The sequence below is a fragment of the Camelus dromedarius genome, chromosome 2 (genome assembly GCF_036321535.1).
Source record: "Camelus dromedarius isolate mCamDro1 chromosome 2, mCamDro1.pat, whole genome shotgun sequence".
In the NCBI taxonomy this organism is placed as follows: Eukaryota; Metazoa; Chordata; class Mammalia; order Artiodactyla; family Camelidae; genus Camelus; species Camelus dromedarius.
Window position 1 is genome coordinate 112,760,799 of NC_087437.1, and position 16,166 is coordinate 112,776,964.

The window sequence follows — 16,166 nt, forward strand, 5'->3', positions numbered from 1 at the left end:
TGGATTAGGCAAGTATGTGATGCTTTTCAATAAGGGAAGAAGAGGAGCTGTGTGCCAACGTCTCCCCCAGGACAGCATTTATCATTATGATAGATTTCCTTCCGTGGGGACACAAACACAGGTCTTGATTCCATCCATACCAATGTCGTTGATGTCTTTGCTATGAATGGTAGAAATAATTATTAGCATCTTATGACGTAAAACCAGGCTTTGCTGTGAAAATCTAATGAACAAAGCAGAGTCCTGGAAACTGAATTTGTACAGACCTGGAGTCTTTTCCCCGAGTTCTGTTTGGCATCTTCCTGTCTGTTCCTTTCCAAGGACTGCCTGGGTGCAGAAAATCAAAGCGGCTTCTGAGCTCTACATAGAGACGGAGAAGAAGAAGCGGGAGAAGGCGTATCTGGGTGACGCATTGCTGGCCGCGTGGCCGGGGTTTCCCACAAAGCCAGGGCGGAGAGCCACTCGGTCGGGCCCAGAATCCCAGGAACTCGGAGATGGGCCCTGAGGTCCAGGAGAGCCTGAGGGTGGATGTGGGCGGAAGAGGAGAGTAGGGTTCAGGGGGAGGTGTGGAGGGCAGATTCCAGGAGCAAGGGAGCAAGAGTTTAAGGATAGGAGGGGACAACTGTTCTTGAATGGGGGGGGCAGGTACATAAAACAGATCATGAGACAAATTGGAAAGGCAGCAAATGCTAAAAGGAAGCATTTTGTGTTGTTTTTCTTGCGGTCACAGTCCGTTCCCAGAGGGCCACAGGCATTGGAAGGTTGATGGTGAACGTAGTGGAAGGCATTGAGCTGAAACCCTGTCGGTCACATGGTAAGGACCCGAGAAGCCCCCTCTAGCACATATTGCTGGTGGAAGCCTCTTCTGCATCCCCCCCACCTGTCTCTTTCCATAATCCTAAATTTCCTCCCAGACTTGGTTTTTCTAGCACTTGTTAAAAATCTGTAATTAAAAATATGTACTCCTTTCTGCCATTTTGCTTTCCAGAGAGATCCAGAGAGATCTGAGTGGCTGCCCATTCACGATACAGTCAGTCCCTCTGTATCTGGGGGTTCTGCCTATGCAGGTTCAACCAACTGTAGATCGAAAAATGTTCAGAAAAAAGATTCCAGAATTTTCCAAGAAGCAAAACTTGAATTTGCTGCCCACCAGCAACTATTTGCATAACAGTTACATTGTATTTATAACTATTGATATAACAGTTACATTGTACTAGGTATTGTAAGGAATCTAGAGATGATTTGAAGTAAACAGGAGGATGAGTGTAGGTTACATGCAAATACTACGCCATTTTATATAAGGGACTTGAGCATCCCCGGATTTTGGTATTTGTGGGAATCCTGGAACCAATCCCCTACAGATACTGAGGGATGACTGTGGATTTGACACAATTTACGGCTAAAGTGAGGGGAGAGGGAAGGCTTAGTTCTGAAGCCCACTAATGTTATAATGCTGGATTGTGGAAGTTTTAGCCTGGATTTTTCATTTTATGCTACTTATTAAGTGGGGCAGTGGAGGGGGATCAAAATGAGGAGTGTAGAGGAAAGAGTTGCCCTGTGGCTGTGACCCTGCCCTACATGCAGAAGCACCAGGCAGCCGGCGGGAGTCGAGCAGGCTCTGTTCCCTCCAGGAAAGAGTAACCCGTACTGCGAGGTGACAATGGGCTCCCAGTGTCACATCACCAAGACGATCCAGGACACTCTGAATCCCAAATGGAATTCCAACTGCCAGTTCTTCATCAAAGACCTGGAACAGGAGGTGCTCTGCATCACTGTGTTTGAGAGGGACCAGTTCTCGCCAGATGGTGAGTAGAGAGCGGTCCCAAGGCACTCTGCCCCTTTCCCTGTCACTTGGCTTTCATAGATAAATGTTTTCTACCTGAGAACTTTGTGCCCAGAATCCCTTGGGCTTCCTGCCAGAGAGATGAGGTTGGCACAAGAGGAGACTCAGCCTCCCCTAGAAAGAGGCCTTCACCAATGCCAGGGCATCTCAGAGAAGATGACAAAGCATGTTTGGTCCAGAGTGGTCCAGCTGCCCGAAACAAAGACCATGGTCCTCTGCTTCCCCAGAGCAGGTAACTGCAAGGAGGGTGGTCCCCCAAAGCCTCAGGCCAATTCTTTAGTCCTCAGCTAAAAGCCACAGTGAAAATGAACAAAACTAGTCAGTAAACAAGAATGTTAGCCCGCAAAAACTGTGGCAGAATCAGGCAGTGCCTTTTGGGTGACATTGCTGATGAATCAAAAGGATGGAATTCTGTTGAAGGCATCATCCCTTCAACCAACTTTCTACTTTGAACCTGGAAAAAAATGGGTCTGGCCAATAATTTCAAGGAACTTCTCTCTCTCTTTCTCAACCTAATAAAAATAAGAGAGTAAGTTTAAAGATCATGGTCTTTATTATATTCAAAAGAGTATAATTAAGTGCTAGGAGTGAGGGTCTAATGCAGGCATGATCCGCAAAAGGCTTAAATTGCACTGTGTGAATTTTTTCTTCTAGTACTTTTATATGAATTATCTCATTGTGAGTTAGTTTCTATTTGTTATATCCCAAAGATGGTCATGTAGCTGCCTAAATGTTAGAGTGTGGCCAGAACAACCTGACTCTCAAGTCTGGGCTCTTAACCACTGTGTTTCATTGGCAATTTTTTATTCTAATAAATAAAGACTTGAGGTTGATTTTTTGTAATAGTGAAATATTATGACACAAACAGCAGCTCCACTGGGTTTAAGAGTTTATGTTGAAAATCCTGGTGGTGGTCTTCCTTGGGAGATTATTTCCATGAAACACACAAGGGGTGAAATAAACCGGCATCTTCCACCAGAAAAAATTCCTAGGTTTTAAATGGGAAACTTGAAAGAAGGCTTTTTCCTGTACAGGAGGATGTGGATCATAGTGTATTCCAATTAATAACTGTTGATGAAAAAATGAAGGAATTAATGGTCTGGAGGCCTATTTGACTTCATCGTGTGATTGGCATAGCATATAAAAAAATGTTCAAACATGTTCACATCCGTTCTCATAGTGACACTCAATGTCTGATACAAAGTGGTGTTGAGATTGTTTGGGGAGCATCACTGGAAGCTTGCAGCCCCTGGGCTGTCGCCTCCTGTCCCACCTCCTCACATCTGCTCCCTGGCACATGCAGAGAGCCATTAGAAAGACCCGCCCGCACTCACCATCCTTGACATTTCTGATAGGAAATGCAACATCTGATAGGAGTGCAACGTCACGAAACTTGCTCCTGTGACAATCCTTGGGAGAAATTACCGTCCAATTTTTGTCCCAGAAATAGTTGACTTTCTTCTGGGCTACTTCTTTGAATTTCATGTATGTTGCAAACTGGGCAGCTGATACGACATCTGGTTTTGCATTGCCTCCCAGGAAGCTCATGGCCCTTTGGAGGTCCCCAGGTGTGAGGAAAGTCTGCATTTTGAGCTCCTTCTATACTCTCCTTTGTCCCCACCCTGGTAACTTTCTCTTTTCATTCCATTTAAAAATTATGCTGTCACTGTAATTTCTGGATTCCCGGAAACTGACTTAACTCCCTTTGGGAAGAGGGGAAAGTCTAACAAACAACTCACTGGGACGTTCCCAATATGCCAAGTACGCACCTTGAAGAGAAGGAATCCTCCCTGAACAGGGTCTGTGTGTTTCTCCTTTCAGATTTTTTGGGTCGGACGGAGATCCGTGTGGCTGACATCAAGAAGGACCAGGGTTCCAAGGGTCCAGTCACAAAGTGTCTCCTGCTGCACGAAGTTCCCACAGGAGAGATTGTGGTCCGCCTGGACCTGCAGTTGTTTGATGAGCCGTAGGGAGCCGGCCAGGGCCTGCTAGCAGAGCTCCAGCCCGAGGCAACGGATGCTGTCCAGAAATGAGGACCACCGTTTGGTGTTCGGCCACAGGGCAGCAGGAAAGCAAAGAGAGGCCTCTCAAAGCTTCCGGGAATCCTTCTTGACAATCCTTCCCCCAAACAATTTCCCATTTTATGAAACAAAACTGTGTTTCCCTTTGTCCTCACTGCAGGTCTCATCGTGGCTTCTAGGGTCTTTGAAACCCCATAGCCCCTGGCTCTGTTTGGTTGGGAGTCTGGTCCGTCCCTGGGCCTGAGGCTTGGGTCTGGTTAATGTAAAACAGATTTATAAATGCAATGTCTGTATTTTTGGAGAACTCATGTAACCCTCCTATTTCTTACCTCCACCAGCCCCCAAGGAGGCCCCCTGACCTATGACGCCCAGTCCCTGGTGTGTTTAGAAATAACATGATGGTCTTGTCATTGTTTCAGGATCTTGTTCCCCACGCTGGGACCTTATTTGAAATGCTGCCCTGGGTCTGATCACTCGGGCAAGTGGTCTCCTGATCTCTGATCTAGGTCTAGCTCTTGGAAGAGCTGGTCCGTGGAAGATTCTAGCAGGTGTGTTGGTAGAGCTTTTCCAGTCTCCTCCAGGTCTTTTATTGATAGATGCTGATGAAAACTGTCAGTATCAGGTGATCTGATCGTGAGCGCCAGCGTGCTTGGAAGAGGGCTGAGGAAGGCTGTTACCTACAGAGTTCCACTCTGCTGGATTAGATCACTGCAGGTCACCTGAAAGGCTACTTTACGACGTTGTTGGGTCCTGGTTGCCAGCCCAGTTGGAAAGCTCTCTTTTGGCTTGGAGGTCCTGTGATGTTTTATGACAAGAGTAGTTGCCGGTGGCCAGCTCTGAGCCTGTTCTTGCTTGAATGAGCTGGATCCTGATTGCCGTGGGAAATCTCAGCAGATATCCTTGGTATGTTCCCCCTGAAAGCATCCCCAAGGTGTGAGAAGGAAAAGTGACAATCTGTGGAGGAAATCTATTAGATGGTGGGGGACAGACCCTAGGAGCACGCACGCCCCTCAACTCCAGGGAAGAAGACCCGAGACTTTCCCAGACTCCACCATACACAACCAGCCTCTCAGAAATGGAAAAATCTGCGTGCTTGTTGCCATAGTCAGGAGTGTATGACCGCGTGCTAAGCTGTTTGGTTTGAGTTCTTTGAGTTTTTCTCCTTCAATGCCAGGAGATAGGCTGGCTAAGTAGATAAGAACTTGACTTAGGGTCATGAAAAGTGTGGGTGGTATTTTGTTCGCATGTTAATGTTCTCACAATCCCTGTTTGTCTTTTTCATGAAATGTTCTTTGCATGTTCTCTTGGTACTGGAATCTAGCTTTCCTGTGTTAGACAGTGTTCTCTCTGATTGTAGGTCCTTAGAATTTAGTTAGGGTTGTAGAGACACTTTCTAAAGACAGCATCAACATAGGGGCAGGGTGAACTACCCACCGTGCTGGGAACTGAATGTGTGGCATCATACTTTCCCATGAGACCCTGTCATTGTTCAAGTGATTTTTTTAAATGTGTGTGTCGGAAAGGGCCACAAAGTTTACATTTCATACTTTTAAGAAACACTTTATTATTTATTTATTAAAGATAGTGTAGAATTTTATATCAAGAACAACAGACATAGGTATTTTTTGAAACAAGCAGATATACCCTTTAGTTAGAAACTCTCAACTGAAGACACTGGAGACCAAGTTCAACTCCAAGCATGCATTTGTTCCCCACCTCCCAGCAGAAAACATGGTTAAAATACTTTAAGTTTATATTTTTTTGGATGTTGTTAAGAAACTGTTTAAAATTAAATCTACAAATAGACCCACAAATCATGCTTTCCTATTTCTATACCCAGTGCAGTTTGATCAGTGTATTTATGAAGGACATGTTACTATGGTAGATAAAGAAGGATTACCTGTGTAAATTGGGTCGTATTGGGTCACCATCCCAGTCCCTGTCTTTCGGTCCTCTCTTTTTTTCATCGACTTTGTTTGCATGTGAATATTGGGCATCACCGTTCATTTGGTTGGATGTCATGTGCTCAATGACATCCAAGTATCTGTAGCCTTTCTAGGTCCACCAAGTCACCTACTCGCAGAGTCCCGTTATTGGAAGTAATGTAGCATGAAAAAGCAATATGTGCGTCTTTTTCACCAAGTGACTATACTGAGCATCTCTTAGATGCTCCTCCAGGGTGGCGATTCTGGATTACTGTCCTTGTCCTCACTGGGGTCATTTGTTACATGCCCAATTGAACTTACGGATGAGTTAGGCTGGCCCTGGGGTCCAGCTGTGACTCCTGAGTCTTGTGTGAGATACAGGAATGTGGGTGATGCCTGGAGTCTAAAATTTTTTGACCTCTAGTCCTTCACTTCTACCTTTTTGGCTGCCTGGGGAGTATTTCATAGAGATGAAATGTCCCTTGCCAATAAGCAATCTGTGTCCTAGTTCTTTGCTTTCAAAACCAGGGTTTCTCCAGGCTGCTGCATCCTGGTGTTCTGAGTCCAGCCCTCCAGACATCCCTGTGAGCTTCCTTCTTCTCTGAGCCACACTGACCTCCTCTAAGCCCAACAAGGGGGCCTTTCTGCTCACAAGACTGTGCCCTGAGGACAGAAGCCCTTGAGCTGGGGCTCCTTTGTAGACCAGCTCTTCTGAAGGAACAATCTGTACCCCCAGCCCCCTGGGGCAGGGTCTTTCTGGCAGGCAGCATCCTCTCCTGGAACCAGGTCTGTTGTGACCATGAGAGCCTGAAGATGTGGCTTATTCAGATCCAGGGCTGGCCTGACACAGGGAGACAGACCCTTCTAGGCTGGGGTCTCCAAGGATGCTCAAGAAACTGGGGCCAGGCTTCGTGGGTTGACTGTTTGGATTACACGCCCTGACCTCTGAAGGCAGAGGAGAGAGCTATGTTCCCAAAGAACATTCATATTAAAGGGGGCCTTTTTTTTCTTCTTTGCTTTTTGAACAATCTAAGCATGACCTAAGTCAATGAAAGTGACGGATTTCATCTAGTTGAGTAGCACTGAATTAAACTGGAAAAAAAAATCCCATCAGAAAATGGGAAGTTGACTGCTTGCATTGTCTTGGTGACCTGGTACCCCAAAGTCCTGTCTGTTCAGGAGTTGCCTGGTGCAAACATACAGCCACTGACCATACAGAGCGGGGGTGTTCGAGAATCTTGTGGGGCTGGATAACAAAGCGGAAGTGGAGGAAGGGCTTCTGATTTTACTTGAAAGGAGATCTTGGGGTCTATTTGAGAGTTTGCCAGTACTTGGTATGAGCAGACAAAAAGCCTTCTCTATCTCTACTCCACATCGTTCTTTTCCTAGTTGGTTGGGTCTTTTTGATTCTCAAGAAGAATTTTCGTTTTGTGTATGTAACGATTTTAAGAATTTCCACTGGGAACAGCAAGAAGGTTTTCATTTTATTTCAATTCCTTTTCTTCTCCATTTATTTTTTGGGGCTGGAGGTGAGCGTCACAGTGGACACTAGCACTTTGAAATGGACACCTGCAGACTTACGGGCAGCAGGGTCATTTCAGACTTAGAGTCATTTCAGTGTGAGGTTAGTGGAGGCTCTGCTTTCTCCAGATACACTCGCTTTACAAGTTTAGAGCCTCCTCAATGCCCTAAAGTGAGGCGATGACAACAGACGAGGCTGGAGATTCTTCTTTGGCTTTGAAGGTTAAGACTTTAGTTCCTACCAGGCGGAAGCATAATCAGTAGCACCAGAAACTGGTGACTGACACGATGAGGCCCTCAGACGCTGTGGTCTGAGCCACCCTAAGAGGTATTTGGTAAACTGATACCTCCTTCACTTTGCACCCAGGGGTGCTGAGTGCTGAAATGCCTGTGGGGACTTCTCCCAATTGCAGGGAACAGCTCAGATCAGCTGCCAAGACTCCCCTGGGGGCCCTGAGCTGTGTTTTATAGGGGCTGCTTAGTATTGTGTCAATATACTTGGGATGTTTACTGTACTGCGAATGCAGCCGTTCATTTGAGTTAGAGGAAAGGAATGTTCTAGAATGTTCTAGAACTCCCGTTTCCTCACCCTGCATTGTGTCAGATCCAGGATATGTTTGGAGGTCATTGGGCTCACCTAAGGTACATAACCTGCTTACCTTCAGGAGCCAAGAATCTGCTCCTGACAAGCATGGAAAACATTTCACAGGAAAAGACAGAAAACGCTATCTTGGGAGCATTAAAACCCAGATGCCAACCTGCTGGAAAGTCTTATCCCTGGGTTGTGATCTCTCAGTAACATAGTAATGTTGACTGTGCATCGTTCATTCAGGGAGTCCCTATCCTGGGCCAGACCACTATCCCAGGGGCTGGGAGGTGGTGAGGAGGGACCTGCTTTTGTGGCTTTCACAGCCTAATTGTAGATCTAATTTTGAGTCATTTGAGTAACACCCAGTGCTTGTAAAAATTCATCTCCACCGCTGCATAATTATTTCAGTGACACGCGGATCCAATCAGTTCCTCCGCTGAAAGGAACTCTCTTTAATCTGACCTCGGGGAACCAGACAACACCCACATAATCATTTTTTCAGCTATGTGTGGTTGCCCTATTTAAGGGGTAGGTTCGCCCTTACTGTAAGTCAAGGTGTTTTGTGAGTTGTTTTTAATAGGCTTTTGCTCTACTTTCTATACCAGCCTATATTGTTAAAATCTGAATAGTGTGAATATTTTAGGATTCAAAGCGCACCAAGTAAACCTGTTCAGAAGTGGGCTTACATGGTCAGCCTTGAAAAAAATTGAGCGTTTCTCTGATATTTACTGAGAATTATCAGTAACCAGGGTTACTTTTAATGCAGTGGAAAGAATGCATATTTTTCTTCTTCTAGGAACTCTGGTTTTGTACTTTTTCATTTAGAAGAATAACATTTCTGTGCGTCTGTGTTTCTAAAACTATGTTCCTTTGCATTTTTCCTATTATACTCAAACCCCTTATTTCCTCCTGGTTTCTCTGTCTAAACAGAATGAGGGCCTGGGGCAAAGAGGGCGTTGCAGGAAGCAGAGAAAGCGGGGTGGCGGCTTTGCAGCTGCCGTTCTACCCACTGTGGCCGCTAGGGGGCGATCTCCCCCTGGAAACTGGCCTGTCCCTCCGGCGGATCCCAGGGAGCTGGCTCCACCTACTGCAGCTCCAGGATATCGCTCTTGTTTAAATCACAGGACGAGCTTGCTGAGTCTGAGACTGAAGGCAGGAGAGGGAAGGAGGTTAGTGGCGAGATTGGGGCTCGAAGCCAGCACTCCTGGGGTACCTGGTGACACTTTGCTTTTCTCTGCTGCTGGGGTTGGGGCTATAAAAGGGGTCTTTAGCCTTCCTGCCTTTTCTGCATCTGCTTTGGTGAAGGCCCCTGAGATTCAGCCGTTTGGGGGCCTCAGATGTAAGTTGGAGGTGTCCCCTCACTGCTGGGCCGTCCCTAGAAGTCAGGTCCCCTCTGCTTGGATTTGATAACAGAGTCTCTACTTGGAGACTAGGACTTCTGGAATTTCAGATGTAGAGGAACTGTTGGGATGCAGCTCATTGCATGGTGTGTGTGTGTGTGTGCGTGCCTGCTTGTGCACCGGGGACAATGAGTGGATATGTGGACTGAACAGGGGAACACGTTGGTCTGACCCTCTCATAGTCACACTTGGGACCCACTACATAATTGGTGGGCTCAGTGCAAAATTAAAAGGTGAGGCCCCTTGTTCAAAATTATTAAGAATTTTGAGGTGATGACAGCAGAGAATTCAACCAAGAGCAGATCCTTCTAAGCACAGGGTCCTGTGTGACTGCAAAGGTCACACGCCCGTGAAGCCGGCCCTGGTCACGTATTTTCAGTTGGTTTTTGAAGCAGGTGGGGCTTCATCTTTCGCTTCTTTGTGGAGTTTCCCTGGCAGATTACGGAGAGGGGGGCTGATACACTTTTCAAAATGTCTGCTTTTATTTCATAAAAGCACAGGTGGTCTGGACCAATCAGAGGGTAGGGGACCCAAGCCACTAGCTGGCAGATATGCCTGCTATCCCGGCTCCCAGTCCAGGGCATGCTATAGATGCCAAGAGGCTTTACCATTTAACCCACTGATTTGACATAAAACCCTTCCTTTTGGTCATTAGTCATTCCCTAGGGACTTTTCTCCTCTGCTGATAGGACAGAGAGGCTTTTCCAGCCTCTGCCTTCCAAGTGAGCATCCGGTAATAATTATAAGAAGCAGGGAGCTGGGGGTGGGGTGTGTGCTCAGTGCATGTTCCCCTGGGGCTGGGTGCTGTTCCTCAGAGGGAGGGCGTCCGGCCCGCTGCCTCCCTGCCGGGCCTGGGCCCTTGGTCTACAGGTGTCTGGAGGGTGCTTGCTTCTGAGAGGCAGTGGCTTCCCAGCTGGGCTCTCCCCATAGGATGGCCTGTGAGTAGGGTGATGTGAGGAGAGAGGAGGGGACCCCCTGTGTGAGTAGCCTCCAGCTCTAGACACCACGGGCCCGGGAGGCTGATGACCACGGAGCTGCTCCTGCCGTGTGCTTGTTACTTCCTTTCACTAGTGTTTTCTAGCGCTCGACCCGACGCACCAAAACCTTTGTGGTTCTGCTTGGTCTTTGCAAGCCAATTTCACTTCCGTACCCACAGAGCAATAATCCCATCTACGTTTCTCGGTTCTGTCTGGGATTCTAAAGTTTGCTAAGTAAAAATACTGACAGAAAGTTGAACAGAAATTGTAAATTCATCTTGCATGGGTTTGACTGTGTCACTTTGAAAGAAATAGCAAATTATAGCTTCGTCTCTACGTGTAATGCAATTGTCCAAACTACTGGAAGTCCAGAAAGGGTTTGCTAGAGGCATTTAATTAATATTGTGTCAGCATTAGTTGTCATGAATGAACATTTTGTTGTACATTTTACAGATTAACATCCTTCAAATGTCACCTGCTAAATATTCACTGTCAGAAAGTAGATATTCTAGCAAGATCTTTGGTAATGATATTTATTTCAACACATGCATTTAAAACATACATTGCCAATAGCCCAAGTGTCTTTGAACTATAAAACCAACTTCAGATCTTGTCTGCTGAAGCCCAGCTAGCTGAGGTCTGTACCCCCACGGACCCCTTCTTTCCACCCCTTCATAGCCCTTCCTGGACAGAGAAGTTGGCAGTCATACAATTCATGTCGCATTGCCTTAGCTACGTCACGTCACCTTGTATCCTCACATCTGTAAGTGGTCAACATGTGTGTAAATACGTGTATACAGTGGAGAATCTGCAACAAAAATGTCCTGTGTATGATAATCAGTTCTCAGCTACCGGTTTTCTGCATTTTATACAGTTTCCAGCTAAGAAAAAGGCAGAATTCCACTGCCTAAAGTGAAAAAGTTATGCTCTTTAAATGGCTTGTCCAGAAATCCCTGCTGTATGTTTATGGGGCTGTCCCTGACTAGATGTACACATGGTATGGCAGAGGCCATGCTGGTGAATGTTACATAAACTAACAGAGATTCTGTAGTCATAAATATTTAACTTGTTATTGTAAAATGTGATTTGTCATCGAGAGATTATTTTTTCTGTATGTATATGAGAGTATTTTAGGAATCTAAGTGCATAAAACTATAGAAAAAAAAAATTAAAAACCTGTTCCAGGAGTAGAAAACTTAATCAGATTACTTGGGTTCAACCCAACTAAATTTCTTTTATTAAAAAGAAAATCCGAGTTGCATATGTTAGAAATTCAAAGAAATCATTTTGGGGCGGGGGCAGGGAGCGTGATGGATTTGAATGGAATGGGTGGCGGTGAGATAAAGTGATGTATCCTTCCGCCGAGACCTCAGATGAGGCCTTGGTGTTTCATTAAACAGGTAACATATTCTGGAGGGTGTTGTGTCAGGAAGGATGAGAGGATTGACAGCCTGCTTCCGTCAGGTCCGTGTGATGTGTCCCAGAAGTTTCCATGAGTTTTGGCAAATTGGTCAGGAATCTGGGGCGGACCCAACCGTCCTTCTAGAGAGGTCCGAATGTGGGCAGGTGGCCACCTCTGACTTCCTGGTCACCCTCTGCAGTTCTCTTTCAGGATGGATTCAGCATATCCCATTGGCGTTTGCATTTTCCATGCAATTTCCTGGGGCATTTCACCGTCTTTGTCTGTTTCACAGCTGGGCGGCTTGAAGGGTGATGTTTGGGGTTTCTGGGTTAAGCTGTTTCTGGCTCACAAAACAGGCAGCACAGAGCAGCCTCCTAGGTGCCTGTGTCCCCGGCGGAGATGCCAGAGGCAAGAGACACCTTTTCCCTTCCCCAGGGAAGGTTCAGAGGTCCAGGCTGCTTCTGGGGCAAGACTTTCTATACTTGCCACCAGAAATGTCCCCGCAGGCCACCTAGGGAGGGATGGAATGCAAAATCCCATGAAAGTCAAGGTCTAAACCTCTGAGAGATGCATTCAGAAGTCATTTCAGGAGGTGGCAGCCCCGCGAGGCCAGCCTCCTCTAACAGGCTGGGAACGAGGCGTCACTGAAAATAGCCACTTCCCGGGGAGCCAGGGCATTGCGCAGAGGTCACTGTTTGTGAAAAGTTGAAGGTCGTGGCTTGAAAGGACATATGGGGAATGTGTGCGTTAGGTTTTCAACATTTCTTTCAACAAGCAGTATGCTTCCTAATGCTGGCGACCAACAGTCAAAGTCCCTTTTCACTAGGCCTGAAACTGGCAGATGCTGGGGTCCAAGTGACTTTCTGGACTTCAGGGGTGTGGGGAGCTGTGATTTCTGGAAGCTTCCTGGAATCTACTGTCAGACAAGCAATCTGCAAATTACCTTGAGGAACTGTCTGTGTGGGTGTCACTGACTTTATTCCCAAATATGGAGCTGTTCAGAGATCTCCTTGTTTGAGGTGGCCTGGGAAGGCTGTCTCAGGCCCCCAGCAGCCCACGCGGTCTGGGCCACCCGCTCAGGATGGGTCCTGACCCTTCTTCCTCAGCACCATGCCCTTGTGGCTGCGGTGGCAGTGGGGCTGTGAGTGGGAATGAGCCAGCCAGTCAGCTGTCCCCTGGGCCTAGTTGTCTGGGGACAAGAAAAGCCAGAGACCACGGGGTCCTGCCCAGCAGAGCTCACAGCCACTCCAGTTAGCCTTCGCCTGTTTGGAAAAGAATGTATCAATCCTAATGAGGCCCTTGTGTTTCCTGTGACAAATGAGTCGCAGTGCTGGTGGCATGTTGCTCCTCTCACAGCCCCGCCCAGGGGTAGGACTAAGCCACACTCGTTGGGTGTCCTGCTGACTGTAATATACTTCTGTTGCCAAATACTGGTACTGTTTAATTTCCCATCAAAGGGAGACTATATTGTCTGATATGTAAAGTCCATGGAGTTCTAAAAATTACTAGACACTATTATAAATTGTAGAATTATGTATTTGTCTAAGGTTTGATGAAGCAGGGCCAAAACATTAGGTTTCAGTTATTGTTTAAAAGAAGCTGAGGCTAGTTTTGCTGTTGGAGAGTTCCTTTGGCACCTTATTATGTATGAAATGTTAAATTTTACAGATTAAGATTATGATAACTGAGGGTTTTTTTTCTTTTTCTTTAAACCAGTAGCAACATCAGTTTCAGACTGCTATTCCTATGTATCTTGAATCTAAAAAGAACAATCTCTTCCAAACAACTCATCGGTCACTTTGACCTGTACGGTTTCAATTCACATAGTTCGTCAATAAAAGGAGAAAAACCCAACCCTGTTACAGTGGATTATTTTGGCTTTTTTCTGCCCCACCTCCTTTCTGAGCAGACAGGAGACTGGTAACGGTGCAAATGGCATCTCTTGCTGTGTTTTCTTCTCCACAGACAGGGCTGTAGCAGTGAAAAGAAATTTGTGCAAAAGTAAATGTAAAAAAACCAAGCCAACAACCCTTTCAACTCCCCCACGCCTTCTTCAGACACGAACATTAGCACCAAGTAGAAATGGATTTCCTGTACCGCGTACTTGTGAGAACTGGAGAAGCTGTGTAGCACGGGGAATGTCAGGGGTGGTGAGCGAGACGCAAATGCAACACTGTCTTACAGTGACATTCAGAAGGATTCCCCAGGCTCTCTGCAAAGAAGTTTCCAACACAAATAACTCCGTGTTCAGAACCTTGACGTAACTCTGGGCACCATTAGCAAAGCAACATGGAATTTTACTGTTACCTGAATCTCCATGGATAACCTTTAGCATTTTCTTCTGTTCTGGTTTTAAGGTGATTCCTCCTTATTTCATCACTGATTTGTCTGCATATGATCAAACCCCTTAAATTCGATGATTGACTGGGACACTGGTGGAATTGTCTTAGCACCTTAAAAATACTGACCCTAAAGTGGCCTATCTTTGCCTTTTTTAAATCAGTAGGCCCCATTTTTGATAAACATAAAAAATCTTATGCCCTTTTCTTGGTTGTTATTTGAACTTTTAAAAATAAAGTAAATGTCATTAAAAGCAAATGAAATAAATTACTTTCTCCAGACTACACCTAGTCTTCTCCAAGACTGACAAGGTCCGACTGGCACAGCTTGGTGGGTGGAAGGAATCACTGGTATAAAACACGTTGAACAACGCCTATTTAACCACAGTCAGCAGCCAGCATAATCAAGGCAATATTTTATTTTAGAATATTTACTGCTTTTCTTCTAATTACAGAAGTAATATTTGTTGGTGCAGAAAATTTAGCAAGCACAAAAAAATACAAAGGAATTGAAGTCACTTAATGGAGATACTCTTCCACACAAAAATAAGTGGTGACATTTTGACGCACATCATTCCTGCATGCGCATATGCGTTTGAGATGCTTTTGTGCTATTAATGGCTAATACACATTCAGCACTTCCCAGATGCAAGGCACTGCTCAATCACAAAATTTATATAAATCATCTCACTTCTATTTTGGCTGCTTTTTAGACTCAAATCTGTATCTATCATCTCATCTATTTTTCTACAACTTGATTTTTAAGAACTGCATAGTATCCCATTGCCTGAGGGTATTCCAGTTTATCCTCATTTTAATTTTTACTACTTATTTATTTTTTATACTGATTTTTAAAAAGAATTCTCAGTGGTCACATGTTGAGGCTGTTTTAAAATTTTGACCTTGGTGAAGAAAGTGCCGTGAAGAATACTGTTGTACACAGAGCTCTGGGTTAATCTCTGAAGACCACGTAAGGCAGTGTTTGAAGCATTTCATCATTTCGTCCCATTTCTATATACTTAGTCTACAGGAAGTTTGTTGGGTTTGATTCTGAAGGATTAGGGCAGTATTACCCCCAAAGATATTTTGTCCATCAGCCGTCATGTGGGATGCCCTGTCTGGTGCAACGTGGGCCTCACTGTGGTCAGGAGGCAGGCCGGGAGGAAGGCAGATGAGTTTTGGGGAACCTGGCATATTGGTCAGGTTATAGACTCAGCTGCTGAGACCGAGAGCCCCAACATCCCGTGGCTTCAATGAGAGGTTTATTCTCTCTCCTGTCGACAGCCCAGAGGTCCGCGGTCTGGCCTGGCAGGGTGGCTCTGCCTTGAAATCGCTCGGCTTTGACCTTGGAGTGTGTCTGCTGCAGCTGCCACCGCTCGGCCGCATCCAGCCGAGGCAAAGGGAACTGCCTGCCTGTTCTTCGTGAGGCCCATCAGGAAGCCACAGGCACTGTTTCTTCTCTTCTCTCATCTGCAGGAACTTAGTTCCACGAGCAGGTACCGCAAGGGAGGCTGGTACGTGTGGTCTCTAGCTGGCTGGCCAGCTAAAAGTAGCTAAAAGCTACTCCTGGGAAAGTACCGAGAGGCCCGAAGTGGTGTCTCCATCAGTTGCCACGTCAGGCGATCGTGGAGCTGGTTTGCCAGGAGGAAGCCAGAGTTTCAGCAACATGACAGCCAGGAGGGCAATGTCATGGTGATGGAGGGCACACTGGTCCCAGCACCAGAGCCCTAGGATGCAGGCAGTGGCTCTGGGTCACTCATTGCCCTGCAGGATTTCGTAGCTGCCATCATCCTGCCTCTGCCCACCCAGGGGAAGTTCTGGAAAAGGAGTCAGTTTGCTGTCTGAACACTTGGAGGGTGACCAAGGAGTGGGCACCTGAGAGGGCTGTTGTCTGGACAACTCTGTTTTCTCTAAGGCCAGCAGGAGGGGAAATGTGGGGAAGAGCTGACCTGGGTTAAGGGGTAAATCAGGAGCACCTCAGGGACAAAGTGGGGAGGGGCACAGGGACTCACCTACGGTTAGCTTTGCCTGTTGGCTCCAGTGGTGGGGGACTGTGTGCCAGGACGTGGCCAGTGACGATCTGGAACAAGAGGGTGGGTGTTTAGTGAATGGTCTGGGCTCTGGGACCTGACCCACCAGCTGTCCAAGC

The 16,166-nt window shown here is 46.4% G+C and overlaps 1 protein-coding gene across 2 annotated transcripts in view; it reads left to right on the plus strand.

The window, feature by feature from the left end:
- The window catches only part of ITSN1 (intersectin 1), a 192,368-nt gene extending 178,097 nt beyond the window's left edge, over window positions 1-14,271 (plus strand). Inside the window, exons 34-37 of one of the 2 annotated variants that reach the window (XM_031459257.2) lie at window positions 322-404; window positions 731-814; window positions 1,632-1,805; window positions 3,665-14,271. In XM_031459257.2, coding sequence (XP_031315117.2) covers window positions 322-404; window positions 731-814; window positions 1,632-1,805; window positions 3,665-3,813 — 490 coding nt within the window. In that variant the 3' untranslated portion in view covers window positions 3,814-14,271. The remainder of the gene's footprint in view (window positions 1-321; window positions 405-730; window positions 815-1,631; window positions 1,806-3,664) is intronic. The other variant, XM_031459251.2, reaches the window with a different exon arrangement.
- The last annotated feature ends 1,895 nt before the right edge of the window (window positions 14,272-16,166 follow it).